The sequence below is a fragment of the Triturus cristatus genome, chromosome 3_1 (genome assembly GCF_964204655.1).
Source record: "Triturus cristatus chromosome 3_1, aTriCri1.1, whole genome shotgun sequence".
Taxonomy (NCBI): domain Eukaryota; kingdom Metazoa; phylum Chordata; class Amphibia; order Caudata; family Salamandridae; genus Triturus; species Triturus cristatus.
In genome coordinates this window covers 8,422,336-8,440,207 of record NC_140583.1, presented here as the reverse complement: position 1 = coordinate 8,440,207, position 17,872 = coordinate 8,422,336, and the positions used below count along the sequence as shown (strand labels likewise).

The window sequence follows — 17,872 nt, the reverse complement described above, 5'->3', positions numbered from 1 at the left end:
GGAGTAAAGCCCTGTAGGGCCTTCAAGCCGTGGGGCGTACTTCATATAAGGCCTGTGTGTTTGTGTTGCATTGCAGGCGTTTACTGTGCACTACCAGTAGCAGGATTTGCAGGTGTGAAGCAATAATCATAGTAATTCTATTAATATCCTCATATTCTGTCTCTTCTCCACAGTTTGTGTCTTGCTTGGGAGAGCTCAAGGAACTTCTTCGAAAAGAAATTTGTCAGAAGTTGGCACAACTTGGACAAGATATCTCGAACCCAAACCTGAGCCACATTTCTTTGTCAGACATCGAGTCAAGGTTTGTACACGTGCCTGTGGCTTTTGGTACTAGGGCTCATTCTGAGGGGTTTCATTGATTCAAGAAAGACATGTTTGATGAGGGGAAGTGATACAGAAGGGACTAAAACCCTCGTACATCAGGCGTCTGTGAAATATTCACAACACACTTGGAAACTGCCCACATTTTGGAAACTGAAAGATGCACTCCAGGAGCTGACCGTGTTCTTTGAGCTTTGCCTTGGAATTATCGAACAACTTAGTTGACATTTGTTGTTAGCGCTCTGGGCATTACTGTATTTATTTTAATGAAGTTAGTTTGATGGGGAATGACCTATTTCTTGCTTTGTTCATCAGAAACAATGCATTTTTATTAAAGATAGTTTACAAATCATATATCAGCATCTCCTGCTATAGAAGAGGGATCAGTTCTGCTCTGCTGAAGGCTCTCCTCTCTGCAGTGTGGCAGCATGATGCTGCCTCATCCTAAACATGCGCTGGAATCCAACTCACTTCAAACTGCCCTCCCAATCTTGCAAGAGGGCGCGCCTCGAAAGCGCTTCAAGGCACATGATGAAGATTTGGACCACTCTTGTAGAAGGTAGAGCCGTGGTCTTGACATTCCGTGGCCCAACAATCACAGCTGACCATCTCTTAGCATTAGCATCAAGGAGGACTAACACATGCCCCCCCCCCCCCTCTTCCCCCCCATCTGGCACCTTCTGCTCCCTCCAACTGGCGGGAGATTTCAGTGGCGCGAAAAGAAAGCCACTACTCTATCCCGCCACTACTTCCGGTCTACAACATTTGGAGGCACTGCATTGCAAGTGCGCTTTTAACACAATAGCGTGGGGAGTCCCCACATCAGCAGGTACATCACAGATATTAGGTAAGGCTGCGCCACTCTGCAGGAACGATCTATGCGGCACGGAGTGACCCGTGAGCCTCAGAATCTGGCTTTGAAGTAACTGTAGCAGTAGATAATTCTGTCTGATCCCTTTATGAACAAGCACTGGTAGTATATGAGCGGTCGACAGGGATCCTGCTGTGATTCATTGAAGGAAACAGACGTACACACACACGTCACGATTAGTTCAGAAATCCCATCTCTTCTTCAAAAGGCAAACATTACATGTATCCAGTAAATTTTCAAGCAGAAAAGTGTTCCAAAATGTGATAAGATTGGTGATACAGCAGAGTGCTTGTGGAGGTGAAAAGTAGGAGGAAGATACAAACAACATAAAACCAGTGAGCCCGTTTGAAAGATCGCCCACTCTGAAAGGCAAGCAGACACACCAAAGTTTGCCTGATTCGTTTTTTACACAACAGCCATCAAAGTATATCAGTGTCAACCTTTGGCGCCATTTGCATTACCTTCAGTAGCCCGGTCATTATCAGGACAAGAAAAGTAGCTTACATCCTCTATGGAAAAAGGCCCATTATGGCAGTCTATCGGGGATGTGTACATAAAATTCAACCTGAATACCAACTACAAGAGTGTGCAGGCTTACTTCCTAGGGGTTTGTTGGGAGGACAGCAAGGGATGCTTTAAGTGACCACTTGTGTTTGCGGATACGGCGCGTTAGGTGCCCGTTGAGTCTCATTAACCATTACAGAGATACATCATTAACTTATGCTTGGAGACTAAAAGGTTATTTACCAACAGAAGTGTTGGTATCCGGGTCAGATAGACCTCCGTGATGCTCTGCAAAGTGGTGGAGATTCCAGAACAGAAGTGTTGGTACCCGGGACAGATAGACCTCCATGACGCTCTGTAAAGTGGTGGAGATTCCAGAACAGAAGTGTTGGTACCCGGAGTCACATAGACCTCCATGACGCTCTGTAAAGTGGTGGAGATTCCGGAACAGAAGTGTTGATACCCGGGACAGATAGACCTCCATGATACTCTGTAAAGTGGTGGAGATTCCAGAACAGAAGTGTTGGTACCCGGGACAGATAGACCTCCATGATACTCTGTAAAGTGATGGAGATTCCGGAACAGAAGTGTTGGTACCCGGGACAGATAGACCTCCATGACGCTCTGTAAAGTGGTGGAGATTCCAGAACAGAAGTGTTGGTACCCAGAGTCACATAGACCTCCATGACGCTCTGTAAAGTGGTGGAGATTCCGGAACAGAAGTGTTGATACCCGGGACAGATAGACCTCCATGATACTCTGTAAAGTGGTGGAGATTCCAGAACAGAAGTGTTGGTACCCGGGACAGATAGACCTCCATGATACTCTGTAAAGTGATGGAGATTCCGGAACAGAAGTGTTGGTACCCGGGGTCAGATAGACCTCCATGACGCTCTGTAAAGTGGTGGAGATTCCGGAACAGAAGTGTTGGTACCCGGGGTCAGATAGACCTCCATGATACTCTGTAAAGAGGTGGAGATTCCAGAACAGAAGTGTTGGTATCCGGATCAGATAGACCTCCATGACGCTCTGTAAAGTGATGGAGATTCCAGAACAGAAGTGTTGGTACCCGAGGTCACATAGACCTCCATGATACTCTGTAAAGTGGTGGAGATTCCAGAACAGAAGTGTTGCTATCCGGATCAGATAGACCTCCTTGATACTCTGTAAAGTGATGGAGATTCCAGAACAGAAGTGTTGGTATCCGGATCAGATAGACCTCCATGACACTCTGTAATGTGATGGAGATTCCAGAACAGAAGTGTTGGTACCCGGGACAGATAGACCTCCATGATACTCTGTAATGTGATGGAGATTCAAGAAAGAGAAGTGTTGGTACCCGGGGTCAGATAGACCTCCGTGATTCTCTGTACAGTGATAGAGATTCCAGAGCAGAAGTGTTGGTACCCGGGACAGATAGACCTCCATGATACTCTGTAAAGTGGTGGAGATTCCGGAACAGAAGTGTTGGTACCCGGGACAGATAGACCTCCATGATACTCTGTAATGTGATGGAGATTCCGGAACAGAAGTGTTGGTACCCGGGTCAGATAGACCTCCATGACGCTCTGTAAAGTGATGGAGATTCAAGAAAGAGAAGTGTTGGTACCCGGGACAGAGAGACCTCCATGATACTCTGTAATGTGATGGAGATTCCAGAACAGAAGTGTTGGTACCCGGGTCAGATAGACCTCCGTAATTCTCTGTAAAGTGATGGATATTCCAGAACAGAAGTGTTGGTACCCGGGTCAGATAGACCTCTATGATACTCTGTAAAGTGATGGAGATTCAAGAAAGAGAAGTGTTGGTACCCGGGGTCAGATAGACCTCCATGATACTCTGTAAAGTGATGGAGATTCAAGAAAGAGAAGTGTTGGTACCCGGGGTCAAATAGACCTCCATGATACTCTGTAAAGTGATGGAGGTTCCAGAACAGAAGTGTTGGTACCCCGGGTCACATAGACCTCCATGACGCTCTGTAAAGTGGTGGAGATTCCAGAACAGAAGTGTTGGTATCGGGGTCAGCTAGACCTCCATGACGCTCTGTAAAGTGGTGGAGATTCCAGAACAGAAGTGTTGGTATTGGGGTCAGATAGACCTCCATGATACTCTGTAAAGTGACGGAGATTCCGGTACAGAAGTGTTGGTACCCCGGGTCACATAGACCTCCATGACGCTCTGTAAAGTGATGGAGATTCCAGAGCAGAAGTGTTTGTACCCTGGGTCACATAGACCTTCTTGGTTCTCTGTAAAGTGATGGAGATTCCAGAACAGAAGTGTTGGTATCGGGGTCACATAGACCTCCATGACGCTCTGTAAAGTGATGGAGATTCCAGAACAGAAGTGTTGGTACCCGGGGTCAGATAGACCTCCATGATGCTCTGTAAAGTGATGGAGATTCCGGAACAGAAGTGTTGGTACCTGGGTCAGATAGACCTCCATGATGCTCTGTAAAGTGATGGAGATTCCAGAACAGAAGTGTTGGTACCCCGGGTCACATAGAACTCCATGGTTCTCTGTAAAGTGATGGAGATTCCAGAACAGAAGTGTTGGTACCCGGAACAGATAGACCTCCATGATACTCTGTAAAGTGATGGAGATTCCAGAACAGAAGTGTTGGTACCCGGGACAGATAGACCTCCATGATACTCTATAAAGTGATGGAGATTCCAGAACAGAAGTGTTGGTACCCGGGACAGATAGACCTTCATGATACTCTGTAATGTGATGGAGATTCCAAAACAGAAGTGTTGGTACCCGGGTCAGATAGACCTCCGTGATACTCTGTAAAGTGATGGAGATTCCAGAACAGAAGTGTTGGTACCCGGGACAGATAGACCTCCATGATACTCTGTAATGTGATGGAGATTCCAGAACAGAAGTGTTGGTATACGGGTTAGATAGACCTCCATGATGCTCTGTAAAGTGATGGAGATTCAAGAAAGAGAAGTGTTGGTACCCGGGACAGATAGACCTCCATGATACTCTGTTAATGTGATGGCGATTCCTGGTCACATTTTATATGCCAAAGACAAAGATATGAGAAGCATATGATATCTTGGATATAGGCATCTTGAGCTTGAAATAGCTGACACCAACAGAATTTACTCAAGTTATGTGTCTGTGTGGCTAGCGGCATCTTACATTTCTTTCTGTGGATTGCAAGATTGTGACTTTCTGCTTGAGCAGAGTTTGAAACGTGTGGCTGCTGCCGCGGTTCAGCTTTAAAACTGTGATCCTTGTGTCTGTTTGGGAGTGGTACATTCCCTGATTCTGACACTTGTCCATACCGCCCTTTTCTAAAGATCCCCAAAAGGTCCGAATGCCAATTGACTAATAGACATTTTACTTGTATGACATTCTTCATTGCATTCCCTTGACTAACAGCATCACTGTCAGACAAACGTTTGCCTTACCTGCTCCCACTTCAAATCTCTCATTGAATCTGAAAATTACGTTATTTTCCAGTGTGTTTATGGTACATTGTTTACAAAAACCTAACTATCTTTCTAATCAGGCAAGGTATTCATCTGCCAGGCAAATGAGTCCTCTGAGCCCTCGGAAGCATCCTCTCTCCAGCACCATACTGCGTCTGCTTCGCACAGCCAGATTTCTCTGGCATCTTTGAGCCTCCTATCAGCATTTGAATCAGGTAGGAATATTCCAACAAGGTTATGTCTTGGCTTGTGCAGGAACATTTCGAACATGGGCTGTGATTGTACAAGGGTCAGCTGTCAGCGACAAGCTCTGACTGGGGGTCTAACCCCTCGGACTTTGGTTCACCATCTCTCATGCAGATTTCATCTGGCTCTATTCCTGCTACGTGAATAAAACTCAGTGTAACTGAAACAAATCGTCACATGCCCTTCAACCCTTGATCATTGATAGATTCTATTATGACACCATCATTGACCTTAAGGAACTCCAACCGTCTACCTCAGTAAGTCATTAGCCCAACCCTCTATACATGTTGTTGAGACACAATTTGTCCCAACATGACCCAACATTTCCAAACAGAAAAGAGTTTGAGGTTACAGAGAAAGGCATTTAGCTTTGATTCTTCTCAAGGGCCAATGAAAGTTTCCACCATCAACCTCAGGAGAAAAAGAAAAAGAGACTTTGGAATTCCACACACACTTCCTAAAGGTCCTCAGGGACATTTCTGCAGGGCTTACACCTCTGAGCCTGCTCCAAAGTTTCACTTTTCTGGTCACCCGCATAAGGAGAATGCCAGGCAGAAGGAAAAGTTGCAGGGTGGCGGAGAAAAAGATGGCCATCATTCCTCTCATAAAAAGGGCCTTTGCATAGCTAGTCCTCAAAACATGCCCAAAAGAAGAAATCAAGGATTTGGGCATCACTGAGATTGTCAACAACTCCATCGTCGGAATTTACTGTTGCTGAAATTCCTGTGCCTATGGCACATTTAGTTGGGAGTACACCAAAAGCTGTTGTCACAATGCCTTGGTTCTCTAAATACCATCTGTACCTTATAAGAATGCTTCTGTTTTTTCTTATAAACATACAGATGTGTCTGATAAACAGAATCCAAGCTGAGGAAAAGGTTCTTGCCAATTGGACAAGGACATGCTCTACCAGATCAGTGATGTCTGTGATTTGATCGTCATTGAGTTTGACTACACCTCTGTCCACAATTATACAGTCTATGACTACATCAGAGCTTGCTCCATGGAAACAACCTATTATATTGTCGACAACTCCCTCGTCTTTCCCTCGGCGGTGGATTAGTCACCCACAACACAGTCCATAGTGACCGTTTATTCAGCCTTTGTAACATCTATTTAGTTGCTGAATCCTCAACTAGTTTAACCTGTACTTTCTCATCCTCCAGATACACTGCTTCAGCATTCTAGACTCAGGTTTAGAAGATGAGAGAGTGAGATTTTCTCAAGGGCGACAACCGCCTTCCGATTGAGAGCCTTTTGTCATGGAAGGAGACGCGTTCCCCACAACTGAGACATTCTCACTCTACTGGGGATTTAAAAATAAAAATGTCACCATAAACTCTGATGAGGACAATGAGCCAAATGATCGTCGACTAAGGCAAGACGAGCCACTGTTATTACCTCACACCCATGACAGGCACTGTTACAATCCACACATGATGAAAGCACCTTGGACTTGCTCAATTCCTTAGAGTCAATGAATTATGATATTTACATAGACTTTCAAATCTCAGTTTGCCTGTTTCTGGATGTTCTGTGGTTCCGTTGATCTCAACATCCACTTCACAACCACCACAATTATTCCCAGTGCTGCCCGGGAATAGGCCACTGCCTGGATCTTTGCCATCTGTGTCTGCAAACAAGCTTTGACCTCAACCACCACCGCCTCCAATGCCACATCAGAGAAATACCCATTCAGGATATTAAATTGGAAGTAGGTATCATGACCATGAAAAACCGTCCTCCAAACTCTGCTAGTAGCTTAAAAGTGGATAAGGAATACAAAGCATCTGAAGATTTGCCTGCTGGTTTCTTAAATTGGGTTAAAACAGAATTGTTAGTCTCCCCTGAGGCTGAAAGAAGATAGATACAACCCATTGGGCTTGAACAGCACCACCTGACAAGGAAGGGAAGAAATGGAAGCCTGTGGCCAGGAGAGTCAATATACTTGCTTGAAACTAATACAATTAATAATGCTTGGCAACACTCTCAAGGTATGACTGCCAATTATGGCTCAATAGTGCCCCCTTCATTGACAAGCTCGCATATGACTATAAAGCACAAGCAAAGCTCCCACCAGAAATAAGACCTACAAAACCAACAAACGACCCAGCTGCTACATTAACGACCTCAGGGAATCCAAGCGCCACTGCAAACAAGAAAATAGATACTCAACAAAACACCACTGCAAGATCCACAAATAAAGCAGCCATCAACCTTTACCACCAACTGCTATGAGTCGCAAAGAAAAAAGCCCTAACTCCCAATCTCAAAGCCAGCTCCAACAATGGCAAATAACTCTTTGCAATTGTCAACAGCATCCTCATCCCATCCCAAGCACTCGGCAACGACCTCTCAAACTTCTTCAAGCAAAGGATTTCCAGGATCTACAACACATGCGACCCACAGTATACCAAATACGAACTCCCCCGACCAGTCATACCTCTGCTTCGCCCCGAAACTGCAGCTAAGGAACTGGAAGCCCCTCTCAAATGAATTAACCACCACCCTGATGAATACCATCCACTTAGGATCCCCTCAGACCCATACCCTCACTTCATATACTACCTTGGAAGAACCATCATCTCACAGCTATCATCAACATCTCCATAACCACTCCCACCTTCACATCTTGCTGGAAACATGCTTATATCAACACTCTATTGAAGAAACCAACAGCGGACCCCTACACCCTCACCAGCTGCAGACCCATCTCACTCCTACCTTTTCATCTAAAGTCATGGAGAAAGCCATCAATACCCAACTCGCAGACCACCTAGAACTCTATCAACTCCTAGACTGCTCTCAATCAGGCTTTTGCACCAACCGCAGAGCAGAGACAGCCTTCATTTCGGCCACCAATGACATCAGAAGCATCCTCAACCAAGGAGAAATGGCTGTACTCATCCTCCTTGACCTCTCTGCAGCTTTTGATTCGGACTCTCACTGTCACTCATCAGAGAGCTTTAGCACTTGGGTATCTGCATACTGGCCCTTAAGTGGCTATCCTTCTTCCTCACAGTCAGAACAAAAGGAAATAGACTTCCCCCTACACCTCAGAACCCAAATAATTTATCTTCGGAGTCCCTCAAGTATCGTCGTTCAGCCCAACACTCTCCAGCATCTACATGGTGCCCCTCGCAGACATCGTCAGAGCCCATAGCGTCAACATAGTATCCTTTGCCGATGACACACAGCTTATCCTCTCCCTTACTGACTCCCTTGGACAAACTTGGTACCTTACCATGCTAACCCTGGCGTTTTACGATACTACAATAATCTGATATTTAACGCATTCACCGGAAAATGTCTGGACCTAAAATGGCAGCCGGCGACCAATCCTCGCAACAGTGACCCAAACGTGCGATCTATGCACAGCCATTTAGCTATTTAGAACATCTTGATGCCTCTGCAAGAGTTGGGCAATTTAGGTACTTAGCACTGTTATCACTGATGCTTCGCAATTCTCCAGTATCATTGAGTTTACCTAGTGCTCCTGAAAATGCCTGGTCCTAAAATGCCATTTGGCGATCAACCTTCGCAACAGTGTCTCCGACATGCGATCTAAGCACAGATAGCCAGTTAGTCCATCGTGATACATCTGTAAATGTGGGACTAAGAAGGCACTTTACCCTACTAACGCCACCACTTCGCGATCTTCCACCAATATTGAGTTTACCTTCGCTCACCTTAAACATTGCCTGGACCTAAAGTGGCAGCCGACGATAAACCCTCGCAACAGTGACCCCGACGTGCAACCCATGCATAGATAGCCATTTGCACATCCTGATGCCTCTGTAAGAGTTGGGCAAATCAGGTACCTTACCCTGCCAACTCCATCACTTCACGATCCCCACATTAAAAGGCCTGGACCTAAAATGCCTGGACCTAAAATGGCAGCCGGCGATCGACCCTCACAACAGTGACCCCTACGTGCGTCCTTTGCACAAATAACCATCTAAACCATTCTTATGACTCTGTAAATTTTGGGCAATTTCGTTTCTTACCCGGCTAACTATGACGCTTCAAGATTCCCCTACGAATCTGGTGTTTACCTCCTTCACCTGAAAATGTCTGGACCTAAAATGTCGGCCCGGAGTCCACTTTTAACACCCAATGCGGGGTTCACACATGAGATCCCTCAAAACCAACCTTAAATACTCTACCTTGTCATCTATAAAAAGGGCTCAACTATAACAAGATATGTAGCCAAGTCTACCTTACTTTACTTTAACCTAACTGAGCTTTTGTGCATTGCCTGACACTGAAATAGCAGCAAACTTATAAGTGAGAAGATCGCAAGCATCCCCTCCCCCTCAACTGAGGACACCCACGAGGACTAAAGATTATAGCTTAGGACATATCATCACTGGTGCATGCTCTCATTCCCCAAACTCCGACCTACCTAACAGTCCAACAGTAATCATTAGAGTCATTCATACCCTTCCTAATATATAACTGCTATAACCCTCTGAGGAACACGAGTGCTCCCCTCAGATATGGACCCCGAGTCCTATTCCTCACCGGACATCATCTTAGAACGAGACGGCCGCAACGCACACATTATCAAATACCCACCTAATCTAACAAAAAAGGCCGCCAAAGCCCTCAAACACCGACTTCTCAAATTGCATCCAGAAACTCTCATATCCGACCCATACTTCTGCAATCTACAGGAGCCATAACTATTGATCTCATATTTTACACACAAAAAGGAGCCCAATGGAGAAAAACCCTGTACTTAACGCTATCTATTGCTACATACAGAAAAACCGCACACAGCCTAAGACTTTTAATAGCTCCCTCCCCCGCCCTCAATGCAAAACTCACGATCTCCATTTTTAACAATGGGATTATACTCATACAGTCATCTGATTACAACCTCGACCTATTTAACAAATTCTTCCCTTTTCTCAAACAGAAGGTACCTAATAATAAGACAGAAGCCTCTCTTCACAGCTCTACCACCATGATCTGTCCACCCCTTTCACCACCACGCACCACCACATCAACCACCCTACACCTTACCCACCCAGCCACCCCTCCAGACTGTGTTGAGTCAACCCCATCTCACCACACCAATCCATGCTTGCTTACCACTACTATGAGAAGAGGCATTGACAAAAATATATCCCCCACCACTTCCCTGCGTCCATCCCCAGATTACGAGCCCAATAGCCCCACCACCGTTACATCTCCCCCTCCACCACACAAAAACATGCACAACAAATCACAACTTAGATCACCTACAACAACAGGGGGCCCTCAAAGATGCATGTGAGTATTAGACCGTTACACCCTAATAATAACACACACCATTCTCACTTACCAATACCCACTTTCAACAGGTCCACCCCATTCCGCCCACCCCTGGTCACAAGACTGCGATCCACACTCTGCCACAACTCCTCCTCAAGACCAGCCAGGTCTCAGAAAATCAGACGTCCAAGCCCTTCTCCTCACGTACAAGACGAAACAACATGACTTCCCACATAACCTGAACCCCATCTTAACAATTGCCTCAAACCTACACAAAGAACAGAGACCAAACTCTAGAAAGGTTAATAAGGCCAACCTCAAACTAAACCCATCTCAGAGAAAACCTCAATGAACACCAAACCTCACCTGAAGTGTATGTTCCTAAATTGCAGATCGGCCATGAAACATGCAGCGGACATAGCAGACCTCATCCTTACGAATGATCTTGACCTAATCCTCCCAACTGAAACATGGCTAAAGAACTTCTTTGCGCCAATCCTTGACATTCTAATCCCTCCAGGCTATGGTATTATAAGAGCAGACAGACCAAAAAGGTCTGGGGGTGGCATAGCCTGTATACATCGCACTAACTTTATGGTAAAACAGTCACAAACCATCGACCTACATACCTGCGAATACCTATGTATAGAATTGTGAGCAATAACAGTCCCCTATGTCAATTACACCTGATCTACCACCCCCAGGTAACAACCACGCATTCATCGAACAAATCATGGAAATCATCTCCTCCAACGCTGGACAACATTGCTCCCACATCTTCCTTGGAGACTTCAACCTTCACTGGAATGACCACAATGACCCCACAGTTAATAGCCCAAAAGCCTTCCTTGCCAACCTCAACCTGGTCCAAATCTGCGACAGCCCGACGCACATCCTCGGTGCTACACTGGATCTCATCATTGCTCGGACAAACTCCATCAAACTTGAATCGATCGTCCCCTGGACTGGACAGACCACCACTGCATCGCCTTCCTTATCACCGAACCAAAAGGAACACTCGCAACATTAACTTCAATGATCTAACATCCCTCAGCAACAACGTCATAACGCCGCCAGTGGACATGACATGGATTCATGACCTCACAAACCACTATAACAACTTGATGACTAGCATTCGTGATGCAGCTAAAGCGACCGTCCTCTAAAGACTCGAAACCCTGATACAGTGGGAGCCTAAGTGAACAAAGACGCAATCTGAGACTGGCTGAATGAGCATGGAGACCCTCACCATCGCTAGAGCACCTAAAGCAACTGAGATCACAGAGGAGCACCTACAACAAACACATCAGAATCTCAAAAGCAAATTTATTCAAAGTTCAGCTAAATAATGGCATAAGTCGCCCACGGAAACTGTTCGAAATAATCAAGCAACAATCCTCTCAACAACCCAACGCCTCCACATTAGGTCCTAACTCACAACCAAACTGCAACATATTTGCCTCCCACTTCCTTGAAAGAGCTAAAAAGATAGAAAATGAACTCTAAACAGCAAATGAACACCTCACAAAGATACCTCCACCTATCCCCCACTCGCCCCAGTCTGATCTAACCCCTAACTAACTCAAACTCACCCAAAAAAACAAAGCATCTTGAAACACTTTCAAAACTTTCAACAAAAATGGCATTCTCAAGATCTTATCATCCCTCAAGCCATCAAATCATTTCTGAGACCCTCCTCCAGCCAACATCTTCAGTGAGATCAAAAGTTCTCTAAAACCCTTCTGGACAAAGATAGTGAATGCGTCCCTATTCCAAGGAACCCATTAGAACTGCCTAAAAGAAGGTCAGGTAATCTCCATTCTAAAAAAACCCACAGCTGACCACACAATCCCAGATATCTACCGTACAATAGCCACTATTCCTACCCTAGCAAAACTGCTGGAGAAATGCGTTCATTCCCAGCTATGCATTCACATAACTCCATTCCGCTTCATTGACCAGTTCCAATCAGGTGTCCATCAGGACCATAGCACGGAAACAGCCCCGACCCACATTGTTGATGAAGCGCTCAGAATACTAGACCAAAATTAATCCTGCCTCTTAATCCTCCTAGACCTATCCTAAGGCTTCGATACGGTCAAACATGACAGTCTCCTGGATTTACTTGAACAGAGAATGGGGTTATCAGGGGCGGTCTTAAAATGGTTTGCCTCTTTCTTAGACATCCGAACTCAAATAATCAAGATCAACCAATCGCTGTCCATTACCACAGCGGTCACCCTGGGAGTCCCTCAAGGTTCCTCCTTATCACCTACCCTCTTCAATCGATTAATGGAACCCTAAACTGAAATTCTGAAACTTTGCAATGTTCACTACCACATACATGTGGATGATACCCAACTATACCTCAAAGTATCATCACCTGATGATATCCATTTACTCAATACAACTCTACAAAAACCCACAGCTGGCTGACCAGAAACCACCTCAAACTTAATGAGCTCAAAACCGAATTCCTCCTAATTACCCCACCACGAGGACACGTTGACATTGAAGACTGGATGAAACACTTAACAGCCTTCAGCCGCACACCACACATCATAGATTCCGCAAGATCTCTGGGAATAAAAATCAACAAAAATCTCACATGCAGGAACACATCAGCACAGCCACCAGAGGAGCAAAGTTTCATATGAACATCATAGAAAACTAAAAACCCTTCCTCCCCGCTAACGACCTCATATCAGCAGTGCAAGCTCTAGTGATACCCAGAATAGACGGGAATACAACTTTATGTGGTCTGCCGAGATCCAGACTAGCACCACTAAGAGCCTCTCTCAACGCGGCCGGAAGAATTGTCACCAGCTCCAAAGAGAACAGCCACATCACCCCCAGATCTAAAGGCACCGAACTGGCTCCCTTAGGAGGCAAGATCACAGCTAAGAATTGCCTGCATGACACACAGCCTTGCACTTCAAGACACCAAGGTATCGAGCCGATAAACTGGAACTATCAGGTGGTGGCAGAACGCTGAGAAGCACCAGCACCTGGTTATTAAAACCGCAAAAATTTCAGAAAAACAAAACATACAACCGTACTTTCTCCAGATTAGCAGCTAGATTCTGGAATGCCCTGCTGAAAATCAGAATGAATCATTCAATCACCTCCTTCAAAAAAGAAGTCAAACTGCTTCAATGAACAAATCACTACCCGACCCCAACACTTGACTTAGCTCACCAAACAGGACTTGTACCTGAATTTAAGGACCAATGGCTAACACACTCTTGAGTACCCCCGGACCCAATACTAATGTTTGACCTCACGTATGTTATCCCTACTATCTACTATTATTTCTGTACCTAGTGTATCTAGCTATCTCTCTGATGTTAAATTTGTAAAGACCTCTGATACCCTTCCAGGGTCTAGTTCGCGCTATGTAAAACTTTAAATATAAATAAATAAATAAGACTCAAGCAGCACCGCCAAAGAAAACTTTACCAACTGCATGAGCAACGTCACTGCTTGGATGAAAAACTGCCTCCAGCTCAACACAGACAAAACCGAAGGCCTAATCTTCGGCAGAAGCCATTCCCCCGGGACTCCTCTTGGTGGCCCTCCGAACTTGATACGGACCATGCCAAGAAGCTCTGGATCATCCTAGACACCAACTTCTCAGTGAGCAGAGAGATTGACGGCGTGTCCAGAACACGCTCTCACGTCCTGCGAATGCTGAGTAAGATTTTCAAGTAGATCCCTCTGGACACCAGACAGACGGTCACCCAGGCTCTTATCACAAGAAGACTTGATTGCGGAAATGCACAATTGGAAAAATAATAAAGTGTCTAACAGATCAAATCAAAGGTGTGAAGCTGCATAATCATCACGCCAAGATGCGAACAAAAGAACATGACTTCAGCCCATCACAACCCTCCAACTGTCCACGCCAGTGGAGGGGGTTCAGTAGGTTCAGCAAACATGGAACAAAATCACCACAGCCAGACACTGGGTCTTAGAGATTGTAAGAAAGGGACATACTTTAGAATTTCTCAAAAATCCTTCATATCATCCACCAAAGAAAGATATTCACAAGCGCCTCAAGGAACTGAAGCAGGAAACTTAAAATTGTTCCGCAAAGGGGCAATAGAGTATTTACACCAACACCAAAGGGCGAGGTTTCTTCTTGTATGAAAGAGATCAAGAGGATGGTGCTCTAGGTTAGACTGAAGACAGATATCTACGGTCTCTGGGGCACAAGACATGTTGAGTTCCTCTAGCGGCAGGAGCCCTAGTAGGTGCATGCATCAAGGTTCACACTCATCCAAGCCATAGCACATTCCTGCAGTCCAGTGTGGGAGGAGAGCGGCCCCAGCCCACGAGGCTGACCCTTGGCCTGGAGTCTGTGCCAAGACTTTCTACCAGGCACATGGCCGGTCAGCAGCCGGACTGAGGGGCCAGTTCACCCTTATTTAATGGGCTGCTTCATCAAAGCTCTGTCTCTACCACATGCCACAGAAGCAGCTCTGAAAACAGCATCATATTTTCAAAACTGGGTTTCACTAGCAAGTGTCAAAAAATCGTTTCTTGCTCCCAAAAAAACGCTCTAATTTTCTGGAATCAAAGATAGACTCGTGAAAAGTACATCAAACGTCATAGAGAGGCTCAAAGCTTCAACAAGTGGCGGAGCACATTCAGGATCAACACAGGATCAATGTCGAGATTAAATGCACCTTCTGGTCGCAGGACATCCTGCATCCTTCCACTTCCTCAACATCGCCTAAGAAGACATCTCACGCTGGAAGAACTGAATGCCCATTGGTGTCAAGAGGCAGGTGACTGGGGTCAATAGGTCATAGGAACAAAAGTGATAAAATAATGTGTACCTTGTGGCAGAAAAAGCAGAATCTTGTGATAGGTGAGGTGTTACTTCGTACCAAACCATGGTTCATTATAACGATAGATGCATCTCTGATAGGACGAGGATCTCACATGTATAGGAAACATGGAAGCAGAAAGGGTCTTGGTTGGAATCCATCTGACATCAACCTTTCAGAGCTCAGAGCAGTGAAGCTAGAGCTCAGTCCTTCCTTCCTCGTGTGAGGGGGTCGCACGTGTGGATCTTGTGAGAAGTTGGCCTGATATATGCTGTCCACTAGTTCTAGTGGGCACCTTGTACCAGTCCAAACAACCCCTTATGGTGCTAGGTTAAAGACAAACTTTATTGAAAGCTATCCTAGTGGTAGCTATGGAGAGCAGCCTTCAGGCTAAGTCTTGAAGGAATGTAAAGCAGCTTGTTTTACCAGTCTATAATCTCTTGAATGATAAAATGAAAGCACAACCACACCAGGTATATATTCAACATATATGTATTTAAGATGGAACACAGCCCTCTAGTCTCTTTATGAGACTGGAGTTTGAAGTACTTAAGTTACAAGATAGCAATCATCAGTAATAGCACAAATACACGTTAGGCCCTAGGGGCGGGCCAAACAATATACTAAGAAAGTGGTATAAGAACCACGACTTAACTATACACAAGGCCTAGAGCCTGTAGAATCACTGGGACCCCAAGGGACCACCCAAGGTAGTGACACAGGGGACACACGGCGGCCGTGTGCAGTGTGAGAACACAGTCGCAAGCTCCTGTTAGCTTCTATTGGAAAAGTCGTGGTTAGATTTTTTGAGTTAAAGGACACTTAGAAATGGACTATGAGCAAACCCTTTTGGACGTTGACAGTTCTAGGGTCAACAACCATGGGAGCACTGGCGTACTTGAGTTACCTCACCCAGGGAATCCGGGTGCATAAGTGTCAAATGGTGTCGGGTCGCGTCGTCGGTTTCAATGGGAACTGGCTAAGAAGTGCTGCTGCCGGGAAGATGCGAAGTGTCCACAGAGATCCAAGCCTGGATCGGAGATGTGAAGAACCTGAAAGCAGAGGGGACAGAGTCTGTGTCACTTGACAGTGACCAGGGGCACGATAGACGAATGCCCACCGATGTCGGGTGTTTCAGGTGAAAGAGGTGAAGCTTGACTCTTCAGCCACGAGGACCAGGAGGTGTCTAGGATGACAAGGAGCTGGATTCGAGCTGTCCCAAGAAGGATTTTGTGTGCTGCATCGTCGGTGCCCGGATTGGACACAACACGCCTTGGCAACAGCAACCCACGCAGGAAGGAGAAAGAGGCTTTGGTGCAGACCAGCAAGGTTCTGGGGACTCCCCAAGCAATGGAGAGTTGGGGCACATCTGGAGCAACCAGGGAAGTCCAATCAAAGTAAAGTTACCCTTCTCAGGGACCCACAAGTCGATGGACAAGGGTTCGCAAAGGGACTTCGAGAGGAATCACAAAATGGCAGCCCACGGGTCACTCAGAGTGGGCAGGCCAGCAATCCTCAGTGGATTCACTGCTCAGGGCCCGGGCTACAAGTAACCCAATGCACAGCCTCGAGAGACGTCGGGAAGCTGATGCACTTGCAAATGTGCATGATGTCCAGGGGTTCTGGTTCCACAGTACCCACGAGGGCTACGGGTCTCAGCTTTGCTGGGAACTCGGTTCGGCCTCTGGTAAGTCTGGAAATCCACCTCTGGTGTTGCAAAGTCTTTGGCATCCGGCGGGTGCTTCGGAGATGCAGACCGGACAGATGCGTCTTTAGTGCCTGCCAAGCAGGGGAGTAACTCCTTTACTCCAAGGGAGATTCTTCAGTCATCTGGCGTTGAACAGATCGTCGAAGGACCAGGATTCAGTTTCAGAGTTTCATCCAGGAATATCTAAAGTTCTGGTTACAGAGGCTCCTTCTTTATACCCAAGGAAGGGGTTGGACTAACTCAGGGGACCCACCTATGCAAGGGTTTGGAAAGAGGGGTGACTACACCCATTTCCTTTGTCCATTTTCTTGCCAGAGCAGGGGCTGGTATCCCCTGCAACCGGTTTGAGTTGGACTATGCACTGGGACACCAAATGTGCCCCCAGTGCAGGACTTCAAAGCACTCCTGGAGTTCTCCCACCCAGCCCTATTCCACTAAGGCCTGTCTGGGAGGTGGTAACACCTCCCTGTGACAGGAAACCTATTGTCCAGGCCTCCCCTGATGGATTTTCGGTCAGCAGCAGGAGGCCAGACTCGTGTCTGTGGCTGCAGCATCCATTTTGTGATGCCAGGGCTCTGTTAGCTGGTACCGGGTATAGCGGTGCTATCATGTCTCTCCTTCTAGAAGGGTGGGATCATACTCCCACACCAGTTACTGGTGTGGGGGTATGATTCCAAGGTGTTTGACACCAAAC

At 46.1% G+C, this 17,872-nt stretch overlaps 1 protein-coding gene across 5 annotated transcripts in view; it reads left to right on the top strand.

The window, feature by feature from the left end:
- AGBL2 (AGBL carboxypeptidase 2) overlaps positions 1–17,872 on the top strand; it is a 1,238,365-nt gene that overhangs the window by 530,701 nt on the left and 689,792 nt on the right. For all 5 annotated transcript variants that reach the window (XR_014979319.1, XR_014979321.1, XR_014979320.1 and 2 more), the window contains exon 11: positions 174–301. Coding sequence is in view for 2 of the 5 variants with exons in the window: in XM_085646520.1 (XP_085502646.1) it covers positions 174–301 (128 nt within the window). In the remaining 3 variants the exon portion in view is untranslated. The remainder of the gene's footprint in view (positions 1–173; positions 302–17,872) is intronic.